Consider the following 23,542-nt stretch of genomic DNA (forward strand, 5'->3'; position numbering starts at 1 on the left):
ACAAATTTATTCCAAGATTTTCTTTATTTTATTTTTATTAATCTTTTTCTTTCTTTCTTTTTTCATATTCTCTTTCTTTCTTACAACTCTTACCACACATCTTTCCATAATATGAAGATCGCTTAAATATCACTATGATATAATCTAAATATATTTTCGATGCAATTTTAAGTTGAGAGACGTTTATTTATTTATTTTAATGTGGCCCATGTAAACTTAAGAATTTTTTATAAAAATAGAAAAATTGACAAACTATTTACACATTACACCTCATAGGACAAAATCACCAAAGAATAAAATTAATTATAATAGTAAATATTTTGTTAAATGTTTTATTTTTTTTTATCATTTTTCTAAAATTTAATGGTAAAATTAAAGAAGAAAAGAAAGAAAAAAGAGAGAGACAAGAAAAAAGAGGAATGTGTAAGACCCAATTCCAAATCGATGATTGGAAGTCAAAGAAACGGAACTCCCTTTTACTTCATTACACAAAGTGAAACCAAAGAAGAAGAAGCAGAGATTTTAGAAGGAGAGGAGGTTTTCTTCCATTGCCTATATCTCCGGCCCCACCATTTCCATCCACCTTTTCTCATACTTTTTCTTTCTGCAAAATTAGGCACCTCCTCTCCTCATCATGTGTGTTGAGTTTGTTTGTTAGATCTGAATTCTCTCCTCGGGACGGCCTGCTTTATTCATGGCTTCCAAGCCATGGCTGTACCCTGCTCCTTCTTATCGAGCTCTTGAGACCTATTGGGACACCGACGATGACGCTCCTGGACCTCGATGTGGCCATACCCTCACTGCCGTTGCTGCCACTAAATCCTTTGGTCCCCGTCTTATTCTCTTTGGTGGCGCCACTGCCATCGAGGGTGGAGCTTCCTCTGCTGCTCCTGGAATCAGTAATTGTTCTCTAACCTCTCTATGATTATTATGATTATTTTTATTGCTGTTCTCAATTCTAGTGATGGGGTTGATGTAACTAACATTTGCTGATTTCTGCACTATTTGAATAAGAAATCTTGTTAATTGTAATTCGATGAGTTTGAACGCTATGGGGTTAACTTCTGAATTCTTGAATTGGTTTTGTGATGCTTTTGTTATGAAGGGTTGGCGGGTGTTACCAATTCTGTGCATTCATATGATGTTCTCACTAGGAAATGGACCAGGTACTATTACTTTTGTACAAACACACACTTAACTTGGTTCTTCTGCTTGTGAACCTGACTTTGAATGTGCTGACTGTTAATGCTTGGATGTTTGAATATTAGAATCAGACCGGCTGGTGAGCCACCATCACCAAGGGCTGCACATGCTGCAGCCGCAGTGGGTACCATGGTTGTTTTCCAGGTGATTGAATGAGAAAAATTTGCAAAAATTGAAAATTTTGGAGGTTTCTTTGCATGGTTTCTCAAGGTGATATTTGTGTTAATTGAGTTATTTTTTATTGGTTAGGGTGGCATTGGTCCAGCTGGGCATTCCACGGATGATCTCTATGTGCTTGATTTAACAAATGATAAATTCAAGTGGCACAGGTAAATTTAATTCAGTATCTCTATATTTCAGGTGTAGGAAAATCCTTGGAACTTATATAAAAATGGGAATATAGGGTGGTGGTACAAGGACAGGGACCTGGACCTCGCTACGGCCATGTGATGGACTTGGTTGCTCAAAGGTATCTGGTTACTGTGAGTGGCAATGATGGTAAGTGCAAGTGAACAATTGGTTATATACTTTATTATTTTGTTTAACTTTGCGTCTATTTTGCTGTTTGGTTTGAATTACTGGGATTAATTTAATTTTCAAAATGAGGAAATCGCAATCCGTCTGCTTTCTAATGGTGAACCAACCTTTGTTGGACCACAAAGGAGACATTTTTTTTTGAAAAGGAGACAAACATCTTTATTAATAATAAAATCTCAAAGTACAAGACGTATATACATCGAGAGTAATAAAAAAGCCTAAAGAGCGAAAAGCAAGTGTGGATTGGAAGGTGCACCGGGCATCTCAACTAGGTTGACACCCCCTTAGCACTAAACCTTCATATCCCAAATATAAGACTGACTGAAATTGAAGATGTTATAAATAAAACATAAGTGAGTCCAGCAAAATTACACAGGGCCAAGACTGAGACATGTTTGGAACAAAAAGGCACAAAAACTGTTTTACATACTATTTTTTTGGGGATAAGAAGAACAAAGGATGATTTATTAAAGAAAGAAAAGGAGAATTGACCTAAAGACCTCAGGGGTGAGGGTTCCTTAGCCTATTGACAAAACAAATGAGAAAAGCACTGTCCTGTGTCCTTATTGATCAATGTGCATTGTTGCATATGTATATATATGGATCCAATTGTCTTTCCTCCATTGGTGGTTGGCTTCATATGAAGTATGGAGTGTTTGTCACTTTTCAATGTTCATTAGTTTTGAATGATCAAAGGTGGGTAGATTATGATGTTTGGCTATTGCTTGGTGTGAGGTTGCTTCTTTGCATATTAGCTACCTTGGGCTATCTCTTGTACATACCCAACTCTTTTCGGAACCCCACGGTTGAAAAGGTTTTGGAAAGCCTTTTCTTTTGGAAGCAAGCGTTTTCTCTAGTGAAGGTAGATGGACACTTATTTAGTTGGTTTTAAGTGGGTTTTCACCTAACCAAATGAGAATCTCTCCCACAATTAATATCTTGAGCAATTCTCTACCCTGAAACAAATGGTAGAAGGAACCTTGAACAGATATAGGGCAAAACTTCAGATTTGACAAGTCTAGGGTTTGAGTTTGAATTCTCTACTCCTAACCTGTCGATAGTTAGCCTTTTAGAGGGCCTTTCTTCCTTTCTTTCCTGGCTTTTAGGGAACAAGATTGTGGAGAATAGACCTAGCCATTTTCCTTGGAAGGAGGGAGGGCGATTTAAAGTTGCAAGCAATTATCGCAATTCCGTCAAAGAATGTGGAAACAAGTAATTTGGGGTATGGAGAATTCTTCCTTGTAGATTTAACCGATGAAACATGATTTGAAAGTTCTTGTGGGCATTGATAAAAAAGCTTGGATGGGTTTTTTAAATGGTTAACGATTTTGATTGTTCAATTTTTTTTTTCTTCTCTTCTCTTTTGTGTTTGATGTTTTTCTCTGTTTGGTTTATTTCTTTTGGTTTGATTTATTACTAGTTTCTTTAGAGTGCTTGTGCTTTCTTTCCAACTTTTCGTGCTTCTCCATTGTAGGCTTTTCATCTTATTTGACTTTTCATCAATGCTCAAAATTGAAGTTGAAGGATACCTATTCCTAAGAGATTGAAAGAAACCTAGGCTTTGAGAGTAGGTTCTGAGAGGATAGAGAATAATGTTTAGAGAAAAGAAGGCAAAAGCAGGCATCCACTATCCACCAATCTTTCCTAGAAAGAAAAAGTATCAAGAACATCTTCAATGGGACATTTGACGAATTTAGAAAAATAAGTTTAAGCTGAAGAGTTGACTATATACACATTGAACCAAAATCTAAAGGTCAAGGCCTACTTAAGAGCTTAATGGGATAACTGTGAGTAAATATGAGGCTCCTAATATGTGGGGCTAGAGGTACTTGCTATAACCCTTGAAAAGCCTTTTTTTTTTGGCCTACACTTCCTTTTGTAAATATGTCACATTTTCAGGTGGAGATGGTTTAGAAACTCTTTTTTGGGTTGTGATGGGTGGGGGATGACCCCGATCACTTTCTTTTCCTTAATTTATTTCCTATCTTCTTTGTGTGTCTGCTCATGGATAGGGAAACCTTTGATATTTTTGTCATTAATCTCTTTATTACTGGGTTTTCACCTTTGTCTTGCCTTCAAGGATGTTTGTTTGTAGAGCCCTATCCCTTTCGGTAGCATCTCTTTTAGTTTCCCTCTAGTGTGGCCCCTTCAACCCTTTTATGTTCTTAGATCTGGAAAGTGAGAGCCCCAAAGGTTGTATTTTGATCTTGATAAGTTGTGCACAGGAAGATGTAGAAGGTTTCCTCCATGATAATGGGTTCACAATGGTGCATTCTGTGTAAAATGCCTCGAAGAACTTGGAGCAGGTGCTTTAGCCATGCAACTTTGCTTCTTCAATTTGAGATGCTTTTGTGGAGTCCTACAATATTTTTGGCCAGTAACAGGCTAACAGCTTATGTTAATTGTTGGTAAAGGCGTTGTTCCACATCACATTTAGAAATAGGGGTTGAAACTTGTGAGGGTTTGCTTTTTTAGTGATTTTATGGAACATCTAGTTTAAAGGAAGGAGAGGATATTTTCATATATTGTGAGGAGATAGGTCTTGGGACGTGGTAGTAGACATGATCCATAATTAGATTTAATACTTTCCACTGGGATGTAAAGAGTTTTGTAATTATTATTTGTTTCTCATTCTAAACTGTTGGTGCACTCCCTAGTAGGCGGACTTTGTCATTGTTTTTCTTTGGCTGTTTCGGCTGTGGGCTTATTTTTTTTATATTTTTTTTATATTTTAAAGAAATATAAACATGACAATCATACATTCTTTCAGATTTCAAAAGAAAGAATCAATAATCTTGCCATAATATATTTTGTTTTCTCATCTATTAAGCTGATGCCAATATATGCTAACTGGGCATACAAAAGGGTTACATAAAACTTTTTGCTTTTTATGTTCTTTATCAGGAAAAAGAGTTCTTTCTGATGCTTGGGCTCTAGATACTGCCCAAAAACCGTATGCTTGGCAGAGGTTGAACCCGGAAGGTGATAGGCCATCTGCTCGAATGTGAGTGTGTTATTATTCTCATCAATACATAACTTTTTTAGCTTTCTTTGTTTCTATAGAATATGTTTAGTTATAGAGTTGTATGTTCCTTTGTAGGTATGCAACGGCTAGTGCGCGGTCAGATGGCATGTTTTTGCTTTGTGGGGGAAGAGACTCTACAGGCGCAGTATGACAAACCCTTTTCTTGTCAATATAATCTAACATGCATATTCATTATAGAAAATAACTAGTTTGTTCATGTTGATTGTCTTCTTGCATAAGCATATAGTTTCTTTTTTTTTGGATAACAACTTTCATTGAGAGTGAATGAAGGAATACACCGGCATACAAGAAATCAAGCCCACAAAAAACAGGGAACCCCCTCTATGAGTAGGTAGTCCAACTATACAAAATCACGTCTAACGGATAAATACAAAAAATCTTCGAAATCCGAAGCCCAATGAGAAACTTGAAAAGGAACAATAGATCAGATTTCACCACTTTCCCTCTCACTCTCCTTCCCCCTCCTTAAACACCCTCCTATCATCTCATCTCGTAACACCCATAAGGTGGCTCAAACATAAGTGAGCCAAAGCAAATGACCTCTCTCCCCAAACAGTGGATCCCTCCCCAACTGAGCTTGAAAGACGAAAACATTTCGTGCCTCTAGAAACAGATCTCATAGCTCTGTTTCAATGCGAGGAAGAACTAAAATCTGCAAATTTGCCTTCTGCAACTTGCCCTTGTCCCCAGTCTTGCGAAATACTAGATCACCCAAAGTCAATAGTTGCTGATTGTGGGATTCTTCAACTGCTAAATGTATTCTTCCCAAATGTTGGACCAACCTCTGTCTTTCTTGGACTCTTCATGTGGGTGGCAAGGAAAACCTTTCTACTAATGCTAATGGTTTGAAAGACTTCTTCGAGCTTTCTCTGAATTTTGGATTATTTTGGCAAGACAGCTATGAGGCAGCTGGTTGCATCTTTGCAAGTTCTTAAATTCAAATGAGTTCCTTATGAGAGAGATTTTGCATTGTGCTATGTATTTAGCTTTCTACCGCTGTGGTTCTATTTAGCTTGATTATCTTTTGTTGGAATTCGTTTTTTAGATTATCATTTCCTTTGTTGCCTAAGTAGCTTTTGTTGTAGTCGTTGACTGAATTGTTCTCCATTTTTCTTGCTCTTAGTATAATATTCTTGTACTCTGAGCTTAAGTCTCATTTATTAATAATAAATAAAGAGGCTTGTTTCCGTTTCACAAAAAAAAAAGAGAGGAGGAATTCCTTGATCACTGGCGGATTTAGCATAGGCCCGGGGGGCTAGCCCCCCCTCAACTTTATTGTCTTTATATAATATATATAAAGAAAATTATTTATTTATTAATATTTATCATTAGCTTAGTGGTTACTCTGATTGTCAGCCCCCTTCCCATCCAGGTTCAACTCTTATCTATGTAGTTTATTTTTCATATTTTGCTTTTAGCCCCCCGTCAATATATTTTCTAGATCCGCCACTGTGACCTTGATCATATCTCTGACCTCTCTATGACGAACATACGAAATGCTGAATGTCTAGAAAAAGTATTCCAAACAAGATCGCCAACTCACAAAGCCAAATAATATGGTCTAGTCTTTCCTCTGCCTTTTAACAAAGAATACAGCAGAAGGGCCCAACTAATGACGACATCTTTCTTGAAAGCCCATCCAACTTACAAACATGACGTGAAGAACCTGCCAAGTAAAAAACCTCACCTTTCTAGAGACTTCAATCCTCCACACCGAAGAGAAGACCGATTCACATCGAAGAGAAGATCGACTCACCTAGGCATACAATAATTTGATGCCATGCCGTATATTATGTGTATAATAGATGACTCTCCTGTTTCTTTTTCTTAATCGAGTGTTATGTGTACACCGTTTCTTATCTCAATTTTACTTTCAAACTAAAAGATATTTACAGAAAACCTATGGTTTTATCAAAGGATATTTTTTTTTTCTCCCGCTGGTGTACTCGAGAGAGTGAGACTTATTTGTATTAAAAGACGGGTGTTAGAAAGTTAGTTAGAAGGGTAGTTTGGACTTTGTACTCATATTTCTCTATACAAATGCTGGAGTAAGCTCCTCCACACCTTTGATCTCAGCTGGGTTCTTGATAAAGAGTGCAAGAATAATGTTAGACAGCTGCTTATTGGTCCGGTTATGGGAAAAAAATGCTTCCTTGTTTTGGTGCAATGCTGTCAAGGCAATTTTGGTGGAACTGTGGTTTGAGAGAAATCAATGAGTTTTTCACTATAAAGTCTCCTTATGGATCAATAGTCATGAGTTTGAGTGGCTGAATGCCTCTTCATGGTGCTCTCTAAGTAAATAGTTTAAAGATTTCTCAGTGCAAGATATCCTCCTAAATTGGCAAGCCTTCATCTTTCCTCCCTGATTGATGCTTCAGCTTCGGATCCTCTGATGCTTCTTCCTTTTGCAGCTTTTATTTTTGACTTTTTTTATTTCTAGCCTTGTTTCTATGCTTCTTATTGAGATGTATTATTGGCTGTGAGCCCTATCTTGACTTTAATTAGGTTTTTTTGGTCCTTTATCATGTATGGATACGATGAGAGTGCTAAGGGGGTGTCAACCTAATTGAGATGCCTGGGTGCACCTCCTGATTCTTGGTTTTGTTCGCTCAATGTATAATCCTCTTGTACTATGAGCTTTTGTCTCGTTGATTATTTATTAATAAATGAGGTTGTTTCCTTTTCAAGAAAAGAAAAAAGACTTCTGATTTACACCAAATTTGGTATTAGAGCAACTGTAAGATTCGGGACCAATGGCCGGAAGAAGAGCTAATTAACCGATTGATGAGGACAACCATGTGGAAGAACAAGAGGTTCAAGAAAAACCCCACCCTTTCTCCAAGAACATCAACTCGATGCTTGCTGTTCGTTGAATCTTTGTTGGAAAGAATTTATGTGACACTTACCAACCTTCAAGAAATCATTGATGCTCACAAGAAGAATGTAAGTGGTGGCAGCAGCTCCTCAAGACCAAGAGAATGGCCCACCGTACGAGCAATATTGGGCTGGAAGAGGAAGGAGAGGTGGTGGTGCAATGAGAAATGGAAAAGTTCAGCAAGAAGTACTTGAAAAAAGTTTTCCAAGAATTCAAGACAAGTCCAAGAAAATCCAAGAAGGCAACCAAATGTTCAAGAAATGCTCCAAGAATCCCAAGAATCCCAAGATTCAGATTCTTCAAGCAATGATGATCAAGAAGAAGACTTTTGCGCACCAAGAAGAAGAAGAGAAGAAAGATTTGAAGTCGACTACTACAAAATGAAGATTGATTTGCCGGTTTTTAGTGGAATGAGAGATATTGATATGTTTCTTGATTGGATCAATAACGTGGAGAGTTTCTTGGGTTACACGAATACTCCAGATGATAAGAAGGTAAAGTTGGTAGCTCTCAAGTTGAAAGGAGGAGCCTCGGCATGGTGGGACCAGTTATAGGTAAACCATGAAAGACAAGAGAAGAGGTCCATTCTTTCTTGGAACAAGATAAAGAAATTGATGAAGAAGAAATTTTTCCTCCCAATTATGAACAAACGTTGCACAACCAATATCAAAATTATTGACAAGGGACAAGAAAGATAGTAGATTATGTTAGAAGAATCTCCTGATTAGGAGCAAGAACCAACTTGGTGGACAATGAGCATCATCTAATTGATTCACCGGCAGGCTTTGAATGGACATTAAAGAAAAGTTAAAACTTTAAGCTTGTCATTTTTGGCTGATGCTATTGCCCTGAGATAGTGGAGGAGTTGACGAGATTTGTTCCAAGAATGCTTCAAAAAAAGCAACATGGAAAGCATCCACAAGTAGAAGAACCAACTGTAGAAGCAAGAACAAGGAGATTGTCCATCAAACAACCACATATGAAGGCAAAGAAGTAGAGAAAGACAATCAAGAAGTTGTGGTAGAGAAGAAAACTGAAGCAAATGGCAAGAAGAAAGACCAAAATCCTTTTGTTCGACCCTTCAAAGGAGTTTGCTATAGGTGTGGCCAAATCGGGAAACTTTTCGATGCTTGTCTTGAATGCAAAAGAGTGGCATTTATTGATGAAGAAGATGAAGATTCATTTGAGAATATTGAAGAAAGTGAAGCAAATGCGGAGATGATTTAATTGGATGATGGCGATCGAGTTTCTTGTGTTCTTCAAAGAGTCTTGATCGCACCAAAGGGAGAATCTCGCCCTCAATGACATTGTCTTTTCAAGACGATGCATAATCAACAACAAAGTTTACAATGTCTTCAAAGATAATGGAAGTAGTGAGAACTTCATTGCCAAGAAGTTGGTGGCAGCCTTGGATTTGAAAACTGAACCTCATTCAAGAGCTTACAAGATTGGGTGGATAAAGAAAGGAGGAGAAGTTCAAGTTATTGAGATTTGCACCGTTCCATTGACAATTGGAAGTAGCTACAAAGATCAAATAGTTTGTGTTCCGGAGATGAATGTGTGTCACATTCTCTTGGGGAGACTGTGGCAATATGATACTCGAGCCTTGCATAAGAGGAGAGAGAATATTTATGAATCTCAATGGATGGACTAGAAGATAGTGTTGTTACCTTTGACCAAGAAGGACGATGAAATTGTCAATTCGACAAAGAAGAGGAGCAATCATTTGTTTACCACAATCAGTGGAAAGAAGTTGTTAGGGGGAGAGAAGGCGATGTATTAGGACTTGTTGCTGAAAAGTCCATTGAAGATGAGGTGTTTGATGTTGCTCAGTTGATGGTATACTAAAACAGGTATGCCCTCTCCTCTCTCTTCCTTTCTCCCTCATGCCTTCTTTCTTCCTTCGTCCAGTAGCTCCTACTTTCGTTTCTTCATCCTTTCTTCGTTCAGCCTGCCTTCTTTTGCTTTAGAAAATTGCTTGCACCTCCTTTTCTTCCCTCTTTCTCTGTTCAGCCTGTTGCTGATTAGCATTTTGGTTTTAGATCATGGAAGTTGAAAGTTGCAAAGTGAACTCCTTCTATTGTATTGGTTCGTCAAAGATTTTTCTCTTATTGAAGACGTGGAAGCGCATAAGATTCTTTCTTTATCAGACTCTCAATTAAGATTATTCTTGAAGGAGATTTTGAAATTCTTGTGTGGCTCGGAGCTATTGTGGGGCGGTGGATTCATCTATAAAGGAAGAGAAATTTTGAAGAAAATATGTGTGGGTCATGAGCTAATTTTTCAGCTGAGGAATAACTAAAATCAAGAGTATTGATGTTTTCTTCTTCAGTATTTTTGAGTGACAGTAAGTAAAATGCCGTGTCTCTTATTTTATTCTAAGATTATGAGTTGTGGTACTGGATTCAAATAGCTTTTGTTGGAGTATTTGAGAAAGAGATTGGTAACCGTGAGTTTGAGGGTTCCTTTTCGATCTCCATCATAGTAGAACCTGCAACTGTAAAATACTGGATGTAGTCTCGAGTTTGGGGTGAACCAATAAAATTTAGGTGCCATTTTTTTCCCTTTGTTTTATTATTTACAATTTTATGATCAATTGCTTGTTTCACTCTAACCCGTGGAATTGAGAGTTTGAGATATAATTTAGTTTATTCTGTATTTATTTATATCTCGCGCAAAATTTCCAACAAGACCCCCACCTAAAGAAATCTCCCAGCCCCTTAAAAAGTAGCGCAACTGCTTGGTGCACTCTGAATAAGGAGTTCAATGACTACTCTATTCAAGATTTGTATTTGAATTGATCGGCATTTATCTCTCGAGTCTGTTAGAAGTTGTGCATTTAGATTGGTTCGCAATGGGTTTTTTCACTTCTTTGGTCAGCTTTTGCTTCTTGTAGTCTGGCAGTAGTATTATTCTCGTAGTTTTTGTTTGTTTTCTTTTGCCTTCTATTCATGTACTTTTTTATTATTAATAATATTTTATGGAAATGATGAGGGGATACTAATGGGTGCCAACCTAGTTGAGATGACTGAGTGCGTCCCTTGATCCTTAGGTCTCTTTGTCTGTACTTATAGTATACATGTCTTGTACTTTGAGATTTCATTAATAAAGAGACCGTCTTCTTTTCTTTGGAAAAAAAAATCTCTAGAGGAGGAATTTTCATGAGGATTACTACAGCATTCTTAGAGCCATCCAAGAATGTCACAGCTTACTGTTCTCTAGCTCTGGTCCAACCTATCAAAACAATTATGCACTTTGAAGACCACGGACTAGCAAAAATATTGGAATCTTATAAAGAGTTGGGGAAAAGTTGCTCCTTTCATCTACTGTATTCACCACCAGGGGGTGATGAGGAATACTTCAACGACCAAGTTGTTCCATCACATGGGGGATGGATTAAGGTACGCAGTTTACTCGAAACCAGCCTTTGAGTCTGAGGCAAAGAATTCGGGTTTCCCATGCGAAAATCATTCTTCCTTCGTCCTCAACTGCTGAAAGTTGCATATGGATTGATTCTTCTTTTAATGAGGATGACCATGTCGGAGTTATCATCTGAATCCATGCTCAACCAGCCAAATCTCTGATGTACCCAATCCTCGATGTTACACATTAAAAAGAATACCACCATAAAGAATCAGCAACAATTATACCATGGAGAAGCACAATTGTCTCAAAAGCATCTCAAAAAATCCCATCCAGCAGACCTACAGGTCAATCTCGTGTAGGACGAAGATATGGGAGATGGGACAGATAGCTAGGTTGGGGAGTGGAAGAGAGGATCAACAAATTAAGAAAGGGAAACTGTGGGATGCGAGGGTGGATGGATGACAATTGGAAGGAGAGGAAGCGGACAGTTTATGGCCTGTTTGATATTGATAAAATAAAGGAGAGTGTCCTTAAGAATGAAGAACAACATGCCGCTGCCCTTGCCTTTTGTGCTCAGTCTTTGCTTTGATTTCTGTAACTGAGAAATATTTCCTTATTTAGTTTTTCCCCCTAGAAAAAGTAATAATTCCTCATGGAGACTTTTCTGACAATTATGTTGTGTGTTGTTCTTTACAGCCATTGGCAGATGCATATGGGTTGTTGATGCATAGAAATGGTCAGTGGGAGTGGACCCTTGCACCTGGGGTGTCTCCTTCACCTAGATATCAACATGCTGCAGTAAGTGCCTGACGGATTCTGGAAACTTTGGGCGAGGGGGGGGGGGGGGGGGGGGGGGGGGGGGGGCTTTCATTTTTGGTGCTTGAACCATTGTGGCCATCTGATCTTTAAATTTTGGCTTTCATATTATATAGGTTTTTGTTGGTGCACGACTGCATGTTACAGGAGGTACTCTGAGGGGTGGACGTGCAATAGAAGGTGAAGCATCTATTGCAGGTAATTCTTTTGTTATAGAATGATAATCATTATTTTCATATTTTGTATGATTACATCTGTTTATGAAGTATTATTTATTTTATTGGAATTTGATAGTATTGGACACTGCTGCTGGAGTCTGGCTGGATAGAAATGGGCTGGTAACTTCAACACGAGGAAACAAGGGTCATGCTGATTATGATTCCTCTTTGGAACTTATGCGTCGCTGTCGGCATGCAGCTGCGTCTGTTGGTGTCCGAATTTACATTTATGGGGGTCTTAGAGGGGGTAAGGAAACAATGCTTTTCTACTTTCATGCTGTAACCTTGTATAGCCGTATCATGGAGTTTCATATTTGTGTATGAGAAAGCACGAATTTTGACTTGGTGGGTCATACACATAGCACTATTGCACCCTATAAGTTCTAATTTTCTGCCCAGAATCCTGTCTTTCAGATTATAAGTATTTGCAACTCTACCACTTTTAGCTGGATGTTATGTTTGACCTGTACTTGAAGTCATTAATTATTTTTTTGGAAAAATGTCAATTACAACCTTAAACTTTGGGTGTTTTATCAATTTAAACCTTGAACTAATAATTAAACTTTGGAGGTTTTATCAATTTAAATCCTAAATTAATAATTGTATCAATTTAAACTTTGAACTTTCATAAATGTATCAATTTATACTCTCGATTAAGTTTTGGTTGGATAAACATCGTGTAAGACTTTTATACTTTTATTAATTACATTTCTTATACTTTCAACGTATAAATTTAGACTCTCAATTAAAATTTTCCTTGAAAATTATTCATGCATCAATTAAGGATCTAAATTGATTTACTTATAGGAATTTAGAAGTTTACTTGATACACCTATGAAGTTCAGAAAGTTAAATCGATCCAATTATTAATTTAAAGTTTAAATTGATTCAACCCTCAAAGAGGGTTCAGGAATTGAAAATTTCCCTTAATCTTTTATTCCATGTTTTGACATTGTCATAAAAAACATTGTTTTGCAGATGTGCTGCTAGATGATTTCTTGGTTGCAGAAAATTCATCTTTTCAGTCTGAAATCAATTCCCCTGTGATAACATCTGAGAGAGCATCTGTTATAACAAGTTCAAAAGTCAATCAAACTAATATAACTCCATCTACAATATTGCCATCTTCAGATGGTGGACTGGAGAATACTTCAGCCGGTAGCATGAGGTATTATTCTGAATATCATTTCTTGCAGTTGCCCTTAGGGTGTTTTATAGTGATCATGCTAGTCCCAGCTTGGAGAAGATATTTCATGAAAGTTGGAATTGTATCTTTTTCAGCATGGATAAGAGTTCCATGGAGAAATTGAGGGAAGCTTCTGCTGCTGAAGCTGAGGCTGCTAGTGCTGTCTGGCATGCGGTTCAGGCTGCTTCTGCTGAAGATACATCTGTTTCAGATGAAAACTCACGAGCTGTTGAAACAACTTCAGATGCTAGTGACTATGAAGCTGATGTTCGATTGCATCCAAGAGCTGTGTGTTCCCTTTTGAACTGGTAGCATTCTATGACTTTCTCTTTTACATTCTTGTTGTGAAGTTGTTTATTTTCTTGCTCCAGGTTGTAGTAGCTAAAGAAGCTATTGGTAACCTTGGTGGGATGGTGAGGCAATTGTCTTTGGATCAATTTGAAAACGAGAGTAGAAGAATGATTCCTTCAAACGACTTGTCATATCCAACCAAGAAGTTCACCCGGCAGAAATCTCCTCAGGGCTTGCATAAGAAGGTATCTCAATGTAGCATGTTTGTTACTTTCAGAATTCACACACAGAGGATAGTATTGAGAGGAGCAGATGAATTTAATGCCATAAAGTCATCTATCGTACAATCATCGTCCATAAAACTACCAGCATTGGTTAATCCCCCATTTGTTCCTTGAAAAACAATGATGATTTTCCACTTTCCAGTGTTGTGTCTCCATCAAATTTGGTTGTTCTGCCAATTAATTTTCCCTTCCCACCACGGTTGATTTGGAGAGTACCAAGGTGCAAGAACAACGGCATAATGGTTTTTATTGAAAGATAATCATATGAACGGAACTGATTAATGTATTCTTGCAGAATTGCTTTTAAACATGTCAATTCCACTTTTAGTAGCAACATCAGATTTAAGTAGACATGAACTCTTATTGGGCTATGATTTAGTTTTTCCAATGTTTGAAAGTTAGCCGACAGATCTTGGAAACAAAGTTAGCTGACAGATCTTGGAAACATTCTTTACTCTTTAGCGTTTATACATTACATACGGCTATGAAAATCCATCAAATATAATTCCTAATATTTACCATTTTTCCAATCCCTACAATAAAAAATAGGCTATGAAAACGAGATTTCAATGCACTTTTTCCACAAGCACTTGCTAAACCTGAAACTGTTCCACTTCTAAATCAAGGAGCTCAATGGTCATTAGAATATTATACAATTTAAGCAACGAGCAAACTCAGAAGGGAGAAAAGTTTATGAATTATTGTCCTGTGAAGAGTTTGCAAGCAAGTATATGCACGGAGAAAAGAGATTGGATAGGGTATTCTCAATTGATAAAGTTGGATAAGAATAGAAGCATACATATTTTCCTTTGCAAACACATTTGCGTTCCCTAAATGATCAATTGTTTTAACCAAACCATTTCATAAGTTTTTGCTCTTGTTTTTGAATCTGGTGAGGTTATGTTTATTTGACTCTTTTGCAGGTCATTTCAATGTTACTTAGACCTCGGAATTGGAAAGCCCCTGCCAATCGAAGGTTTTTCCTAGATTCCTATGAAGTGGGTGAACTTTGTTATGCTGCTGAACAGATCTTTATGCATGAACAAACAGTTCTACAGCTTAAAGCTCCGGTTAAAGTATTTGGCGATCTTCATGGACAGTTTGGTGATTTGATGAGGCTTTTTGATGAGTATGGATTTCCCTCCACAGCTGGAGACATAACGTGAGTATAGTCATTTGAGATTGTACTACAACTCCCTTCCTTACATTGCATATACGTAAAACTTTTCAAAAAAGTTTCTGGAGTATGCTATGAGCTTTAAACACATCTTTCAGTTTTATAAAACTCGTTGCTAGGTTGAGTCTTCTTCATTATCTTAATTTTGTTTTTGACCTCAAGTTAATTTTCCAATATACATATTAAGAATTTGATATTCCCTTTATGCAGCGTTTTGATTCTTTAGGTGTATATCAACCTCGGTATTAAAATATGCAAAATCTAATTCAACATTGAGTTTGAGAAACGAGATAATAAATTAAGAGAAATTGAACTTTCACTATGAAAAACAATGAAACAAAACTAGGTCATACAGATATAAAGGCCCCAATTAATATATAAAAAAGTGCCTGTATAAGAAAGGGCTCCAGTCAAGTAAAGCAAGACAAAGGATAATGGTGTACACCAAATATAAAATGAACTCCAACTGTCTAACCTCCTCAAAGAACTAACCTCTGTCCTTTATGTAGGAAGGTAGATGGGAAAAAGGTTACAAACTAACTAATTGATGTTGTAGGACTAGTGTATATGAAGATATCTTGATCAAATCCTTAGTTTGATTAGGATTGAATTTTTTTAAAAAAGAAAACGAGCTCTTCATTAAGGAAGTGCTTAGTTTGATTAGGACTGAAATTAGTTTCCTTAATTAATTAAGAATAGGATTAGTTGTCGCTCCAATTCGATTAAGAATAGGATTAGTTTGTTTTTCAATTTTCTATTTGTCCTCTTTTATTGATGACTTTTGATTCGTATTTTCTTTTTGTTTTTTCTTTTCTTTTTTTTTTTTGGGAGAAGAAACATAACTTTCATTGTCAAAATAAGAGTACAAAGAGGGGGAGATGAGATATCCCCACACATTAACAAGTTACAAAAAAGAAGCCCAACTACTGTAAATATGAGTTAGGCGTTAGGTACTTAGCACCTTAGAGAATCACACCCCAAAAGCCAGCTATTAGGGTGGGAGAGCCAAGCCACTTAAGAACCACTTTTTTTATCCCATTCTAACCAATATGGGACAAAGACATCTCATACTATCTTGGTTTGTAACAGTACCTCATTCTCATAAAGCCGATGTCCGGACGGTTTCTCCAACAACACTTCACATAGCCACACTTGGTTAGAACTCTTCGTCGGCTCCACTCAAGAACATCGACAACCGGCTTTGATACCATTGCTAGATATTTCAGCACCTTGGAGAACCACACCCCAAAAGTCAACTATTGGAGTGGGAGAGCCAAGCCACTTAAGTACCACATTGGGCATCCCTTTCTAACCAATGTGGGACAAAGCATCCCAAACTACTTTGTTTTCTAACATTAGACTACAATTGCAAAGGAATTTGGAGGTAGAAGACAAAGTAGAAGCAAACCAAGTGACAATATCCCAAAAACAATCCGTATTTTGGTTGTGAAAGATCCCATGAGTTTCATTCAAACTAAAGCCTCCAAAAAAAGTGCAAAAACTTCATCGGACCAAAAGATTTTTGCCTGAGCATGAAACTTGGGGCCCTTAGTAAGCTGATGAAGAGCATTAATGATGTATACCAAAGGAGAGAATTTTATTAACATTTAAAAGTTGGGAATACAAGAAGACAAGTACTCTATTTATAATTGAAAAGAAAACTAATCCTAATCCTAATTAAAATAAGAAACTAATCCTAATCCTAGTAGATTAAGGATTTGACCATAATACTCTATTCATACTATATCATTGTATCCCTCCTAGAAAAAACTTGTCCTAGTTATAAAATGAAAATGAAGGTAAAAATATAAAGGTAAACCACTTGAATTCCAAACATGGTTTCTCCCCCGTTGCTTCATTATCTTCTCCTTCTTTCTTCGCCAAGTCTGTCAGTTCAACTATCTCACTCTTGCCAGCGATTTTGCCAGAATACATGCATTTTTTCAATTCCAAACATGGTTTCTCCCACGTTTCTTTGCAATCAACTTGAATTAGATTTTCAAGTTTATTCAAATAAGTTTTCCCGCGAGTACTATCTTCTTCTACCTCTTCAACGGCTTTGATTTTGACATCTCTTATGTTGTGGAGAGATTTGAGGGTTGGGTCACCTTCCTCCATTTTCGACATGGATTTCCTTTCTGATTTGGGTCTCGCGTTCTCCAATTTGAAAGTACTTTTGTCACTTTTGTTCCCACAAGTTATTTCTTCTTTAATCGGCTTATCGTATTCTTCAACTTGAATCTTGATCTACTTGTCTTTACTGGTGATTTTCCCTTTGGCAGGAAGAATTTTGATCATATTTTCTTTTTTTTTTTTAAATTTTGTGTGAGCTCCTCGATTTTTGTTATCGTTTCTTCCTCATAATGAATTTCTTGAATTACATCTTTTTTATGTTTTTGCAAATATTCTGAAAATTGCTCAATATTTTGAGTTCTCTCCCAACAAAAGTTGGATTTTCTTGACATCCTTCTTTATTTCTTCAAAAACTTAATGATTACTTATTGATGTACAAATTGGGTGTTTTACTGGTGATTTTCCCTTTGGCGGGAAGGATTTTGATCATATTTTCTTTTTTTTTTATAAATTTTGTGTGAGCTCCTCGATTTTTGTTCATCGTTTCTTCCTCGTAATGAATTTCTTGAATTACATCTTTTTTATGTTTTCGCAAATTTGCTCAATGTTTTGAGTTCTCTCCCAACAAAAGTTGGATTTTCTTGACATCCTTCTTTATTTCTTCAAAACTTAATGATTAATGATTGATGTACAAAATAGGTGTTCTTGAATAAGTTTTTTCATCATAATTATTGTAGGGCCGATTCTTGAATTTCTTGCCTATTTCTCAATCATTCTTGGGTGTTCTCTGTAATAATTTTTGTCCCAAATCGTAGTACTTTTATAAAATTCCATTCTTACAATCTTGATAAATATTTGGTTTTTTTCAAGAATTTTAAGGGTTCCCCCTTGTTAGATGTGTGTTGTTCGGCAATGAGTACAACTCACAAAGTTCCCTCTTGTGGTTGACATCCTAAAGAGTTTCTCGGTTTTCCACCCACTGCAGTTATCATTGGCCCAAATGGCTGCTTTGATACCAATTTGATGTATACTAAATGAGATAATTTTATATTTTTCGAGAAGGAGACAAGCTTCTTTATTAATATAAAAACTCAAAGTATAAGATAATTATATAATGAGAATAATAAAGAAGCCTAAAAAAGAGAGGATTGGGAGGCACATCTAGGCATCTCAGCTAGGTTGACACCCCCTTAGCGCCATCATCATATCTCAAATGCAAAAATTTCCAGAGAACATGCAAGAGACCAAATAATCCAGGAACAAAAAGCCACAGGAAAACAAATGCAAAACCAAAATAAAAAGGAGAATACAGGGGAGAAAAACACAGTATTGAAAAGACCCCAACATAAAATCTCTTATATCTAACAGACTGAATAGGAGTTCCTCTAATTAAAGAAAAAACCATAAAGATACAAAGTCTTGAGCTTCTGAGAAGTGCAGGAAAATCAGCCCCCATTAGACTGGCTGATGGATGAAAGCCGGCCAGTTTAAACATATATTCTGAATTGAATACTCCTTGAATTCCACATTTAAAGAACACCAAGCTGGAGCATTCCTGTTTTCCGTGTCCATAGTATCAACCCATCCCCTGGCCTTGTCGTTAAATATGTGTTGATTGCGCTCATACCATATTTCTGCCAGCAATGCTTTTGACATGTTTGCCCAAATTAATCTCGGTCTCTTTGGCAACAACTGACCCCTCAACAGCTGAAAAACATTTTAGCTTAGAGATCTGTCGAAAGCCCAAACCACATTAAAAATAGAAAGAATACTTCTCCAGCAATTAGTGGAATAGGGGCATAAAATAAATAGATGTAACAGATCCTCACTGTTCTTTAAATAAAGAGGGCACACCGAGGGTAGCAAGCACTTGTTGACGATTTTCCTTTGCATGATCAAGGAACAATTTAGGAGACCAAAAGCCATCATCCATATTAATATAATAACTCTCCTTGGACTGCTGGTTTTCCTGAGAGCTTTGTAAGTAGCTTTGTCCAGAAGGGAAGATGGGGAAAGATAGATCAAACGGGATTTGACTGAGAATCTGCTGGATGGTTCTAATGACCAAACTTCAGCATCTTTCGATTCTGTCACCCTCTTAGAAGAGAGGAGTAACATAGATTGGAAATCTGGAATTTCATCATCTTTTAGCAGTCTACGAAACACTATAGACCAAGACGTTGTGGCATTGCCCCAGTGGGCAGCAACTGAACCATTAGGTAGCATTGCAATTTTGAATTGCTTAGGGAATTGAAGATTTAGGGGGATATCACTTACCCGTTAATCTCTCTAGAAGGCCAATCTTTTTCCATTACCAAGCTTAAATGAGGCCAATGCTTCCACCTTTCTCCACATTCTTGAAATGCTGACCCAAGGACTTTTTAGACCGTTCCCAGGTTTGCCCAATGTATGCCAATCAAAAGCTTCTTTGCTGATACATGAGTTTAATTTTACGATCTGAATTGAAACAAAAGCACAACAATACAACTCATGGATTTGAATTAGACATAATAAGTATCAAACAGTTTTTAAGATTATGAATCATGCGTTGTTGAATCGTTGTTGAATCGGATTGGTAAAATTAAAATAAAAATTGAAGATTGCAATATAGTGGATGGTTGATGACAACATCATGCGAATGAAAATCACGAAACAAAAGAAGTTATTGCGGCTGATTAGAAAGAAAAGTGGAAAAAGAAAGTCAGTAGAGGAGAATTTTGAAGAAGGTAAAGTTGAAGATAAAGAAACTCAAACTGATAATTAGAAGATAAAAAATTTCCTAGATATCTACAATACCCAAAGAATATTTAATGCAACTAAATTAAAATATCAAATATCATTTAAACTATTTAAAAATGTCATGAGGATAATTACTTGTTGGCATGAAAGTGGCGATTATATGACCTTTGCAATTTCCTGAGTTGGTTAAGCTTCAAGGGATACAGTTTTCGTGAAGCATTACTGGGATTTAGGTTTCTTGGCATTAAGCATACAACCCTTTGACGTGTTGGATTCTTTTCATCGTGCATTTAGTTTAAATTTTGAGTACTCACGAATTATTAGTGGTGGTCTCATTATAATTAGGATTTTGCATTCAGAAAGTGAGGGTAGTTTCTTATACTAACAATGTCAAGAACTAATTCCAGAGATGTGTGATAAAGCGTTCTCCTATGTTGAATTACAAATTCTTTTGCTGTCAAAAAATCTGTTCAATATGACACCTGAAACTAAAAGATCTCTAACATTCGTAGCTCTAAATAGTTTACACTTGTCAGCTATAGTCTTGATTCCCATTACAAATTAATTATTTAAAGAAAAAACATGAAACTTCCATATTTTTTATCATTGTTTACAATATTTCAGGTATATTGATTACTTGTTTTTGGGAGATTATGTTGACCGAGGACAGCACAGCTTGGAAACTATAACTTTACTTCTCGCTCTCAAGGCAAGATTTTATTTTAATTTTTTTTACGATTTGTTGTCATTCTAGTAACTGTCTATTGGCATGGCTATAAACTTGCAGATTGAATACCCCGATAATGTTCACTTAATACGTGGGAACCATGAGGCTGCAGATATTAATGCATTATTCGGTTTTCGTCTTGAATGCATAGAGAGAATGGTAGGAACAGATATGTATTTACAGCATTAATATTACTTTTGAAGTTAATTAGAGCCAGTAACTTAGGTGTCTGTAGGGAGAGAGTGATGGAATTTGGGCGTGGACACGGTTCAATCAACTATTCAACTACCTTCCTCTTGCTGCGTCGATTGAAAAGAAAATTATATGCATGCATGGAGGCATAGGGCGATCGATACAGACGGTTGAACAAATAGAGAAGCTCGAAAGACCCATTACAATGGATGCTGGGTCTATTATTTTGATGGACTTGCTCTGGTATATTCAGATTCTTTCAACCTTTCATTTAGTGTTTCATTTGGATTGTTAATATTTTCCGTTTCCAGGTCTGATCCAACGGAAAATGATAGTGTTGAAGGTCTAAGACCAAATGCTAGGGGGCCCGGTCTTGTCACCTTTGGGGTATGCTAGTTATTAATTGCTACATGTTTATTGCACCGGTTTGAGTGTGTTCTATATATAAATGGAAGAACAAGAGAGAAGAAATGATGCAAACCATAATTCTCTCTTATTTTTTGAGGAGAATTATAAGATAGTATATTTTAGTTAATATTTAACTTTAGTTGTTAATTTAGATTAATTAGTATTTTAGAATTAGTTTGTCACTTGTTTGATTTCCTTTAGCTACTTTAAGGTTGTAATTGGAACTCGGAAGTTGGTGAAGTATCATTTGCATATAGAACTTGTATTCTTGGAGAGTTCTCTCTCAACTTTAGGGATCAGTTTCTCTTGTTTGGTTATAGATTTGGCCTAATGCCTTTCCCATTGCATCATTATTCTTCAATTTATGTTTGAACTATATAGAATTTGAGCTTGCTTTTTCTCTTTATCTTTTTTAATCTTTTTTCTTTGCGCAGCCTGACCGCGTTACAGAATTCTGCAAGAGAAACAAATTACAGCTCATAATAAGAGCCCACGAATGTGTCATGGACGGATTTGAGCGGTTTGCTCAGGGACAATTGATCACTTTATTCTCTGCCACTAACTATTGTGGTAAGTAGAACGTTAATAGTTGTTTTTGTTTAGTTCCTGAATTTAAAAGTTTAAACTGCGACTTATTTATTTTTTGTATTCTTTAATTTTTTATTTTGAGTTAATAACTCCCTGCTAGTACCACCACTACTCGAATATTGATTATGTGGGACCATGACATGACGTATGATACACAGTAGTAGGCGAGCTGAATAAAATGAATGCTGAATAACATTAAGGCTGGTGAGTCACCAATCCTAGGCAGGGCAGGTAGCAAACTTTAGGTTAACTTGATTTTTTGACCAACTCATCCTTCCTTTATCCTGCTAATTCTTTATCAAACATATGTGAGTTCGGCCAAATTACGTGCATGTCAACTAATTTTATGGGTCAATCTGCTCGGCCCTATAACATTTGGGGTATCAAGAAAACTCGTAATCCTAAAAAGTGACCCACATAGATTGAACTCATTACCTCTTAGCCTTTTATCAAACCAGTCTTTTATTTACCACTGTTGTATTACATTGCCTATATAATTTGTCAGATCATTGAGCAACTGACATAATAATTCAGCGTTTAAATAACATTAAGAACAAACAAAGATCTGTTATCGGAATCAAAATGGAAAGAAATTAATAGAAATGATAAGTGCAATCATCGAAGTACATCCTTCTACCATTAATGCTCTCACATAGCAACGTTACTGGACCTAATGACTATGATATGTAGGAACTGCAAACAATGCTGGAGCCATATTGGTTATTGGGAGGGGATTGGTCGTGGTCCCAAAGTTGATCCATCCTTTGCCACCTCCCCTCCAGTCACCCGAAACATCTCCGGAACGCACGGTTGAAGACACTTGGATGCAGGTACAACTCTTTGACTCTAAATAATAACCGTAACGCTGTGTTCTAGCAAAGCACGAAGTTTTTCTGAGCATCAATCCTTGTTTGGGAACATGAAGTTTTGCTGAGCAGTAATCCTTGTTTTGGTTCTTTCAGGAACTTAACATTCAGAGACCTCCAACTCCAACCCGCGGCCGCCCACAGCCTGATCTAGACCGTAGCTCTCTTGCTTATATATGATTTTATCTGTTTGCCTCGCTAATAACGTTCAGATTCAGTGTGATTCTCCAGTATCCTCAGCGATCAACATCTTCTGCATTTGATGACAACAAAATAATTGCACCAGGACCTTTTAGTTTATGGAAGATACGACATTGATGTTGCACAAAGCATAAAATAGTGGTTCATTTTTTCTACATTGGGGCCACATTTATACTATTGTAATATATGTGACATTTAATTTGTGAGTGTATGTTAGGTTGTAGCCCAACATAGATTTTACAGGTAGTGTGTTAATGTTGTAGAATAAACGTGTAGTTATTTAATTTCACCTTAGAATGTGTTTTCCAAGTGACCCTTATTCTTGTAAGTGCATTTTAAAATACACTGATGTGATGCATTTTCTCACTCCAAAGTGAGTAATAATACCATTTTACTGGATAAGTCTTTACCATACCGAGTCGGTTATGGGACCAAAGGCAAATCTACAGTCAAATAGGTTATGACAATGGTACCACATTGATTAACATCACAGCCAAAAGGCCAAGATAAAATGAAAATTAGAAATTTGAAAGAAGCCACAGATATTGCCTTACCATTGCATTTGTTATTACTTCGCGACATCTCTGATTTTCAGACAATGTACATTCTTGAAAATAATGTTTCAACGGTAATTTGAAAAGATGATCTTGATTATGATTGTTATTGTTTTTCCATGTCTAATCGTAATGAAACGTGGGGTTTACAATTTGTAATCGGTAAATGCGTAAACTAAATTCAATTGGGTTTGA

General features: G+C 36.6%; 1 protein-coding gene across 3 annotated transcripts; it reads left to right on the plus strand.

Moving 5' to 3' along the window:
* The first annotated feature begins 452 nt into the window (after positions 1 to 452).
* Positions 453 to 23,202, plus strand: LOC103491337 (serine/threonine-protein phosphatase BSL1). Of its 3 annotated transcripts, XM_008451238.3 has the most exons (21): positions 459 to 899; positions 1,106 to 1,166; positions 1,269 to 1,347; positions 1,453 to 1,532; positions 1,607 to 1,701; positions 4,645 to 4,744; positions 4,841 to 4,910; positions 11,724 to 11,825; positions 11,960 to 12,041; positions 12,138 to 12,308; positions 13,040 to 13,229; positions 13,343 to 13,535; positions 13,619 to 13,783; positions 14,746 to 14,984; positions 20,436 to 20,520; positions 20,599 to 20,697; positions 20,774 to 20,973; positions 21,042 to 21,117; positions 21,573 to 21,708; positions 22,417 to 22,556; positions 22,689 to 23,202. In XM_008451238.3, the coding sequence occupies exons 1-21, from the start codon at positions 695 to 697 to the stop codon at positions 22,770 to 22,772; spliced, it is 2,652 nt and encodes an 883-aa protein (XP_008449460.1). In that variant the 5' UTR covers positions 459 to 694; the 3' UTR covers positions 22,773 to 23,202. The 3 variants fall into 3 exon arrangements, 2 of the variants coding, with proteins under 2 accessions (XP_008449460.1, XP_050941123.1); XR_001762878.2 differs by lacking the exons at positions 21,573 to 21,708; positions 22,417 to 22,556; positions 22,689 to 23,202 and having other exon boundaries at positions 453 to 899; positions 20,742 to 20,973; XM_051085166.1 differs by lacking the exons at positions 459 to 899; positions 1,106 to 1,166; positions 1,269 to 1,347; positions 1,453 to 1,532; positions 1,607 to 1,701 and adding an exon at positions 2,926 to 2,962.
* Positions 23,203 to 23,542: the final 340 nt, after the last annotated feature.

Source organism: Cucumis melo, chromosome 5, assembly GCF_025177605.1.
Source record: "Cucumis melo cultivar AY chromosome 5, USDA_Cmelo_AY_1.0, whole genome shotgun sequence".
In the NCBI taxonomy this organism is placed as follows: domain Eukaryota; kingdom Viridiplantae; phylum Streptophyta; class Magnoliopsida; order Cucurbitales; family Cucurbitaceae; genus Cucumis; species Cucumis melo.

Bases quoted from the DNA above. Each gene is read 5' to 3' on its own strand.
- LOC103491337 (XM_008451238.3), top strand. From the start codon at position 695: ATGGCTTCCAAGCCATGGCTGTACCCTGCTCCTTCTTATCGAGCTCTT. The intron at 4,745-4,840 runs GTGAGTGTGTTA...GTTCCTTTGTAG, and splicing joins GATAGGCCATCTGCTCGAAT to GTATGCAACGGCTAGTGCGC. The intron at 14,985-20,435 runs GTGAGTATAGTC...ACAATATTTCAG, and splicing joins TCCACAGCTGGAGACATAAC to GTATATTGATTACTTGTTTT.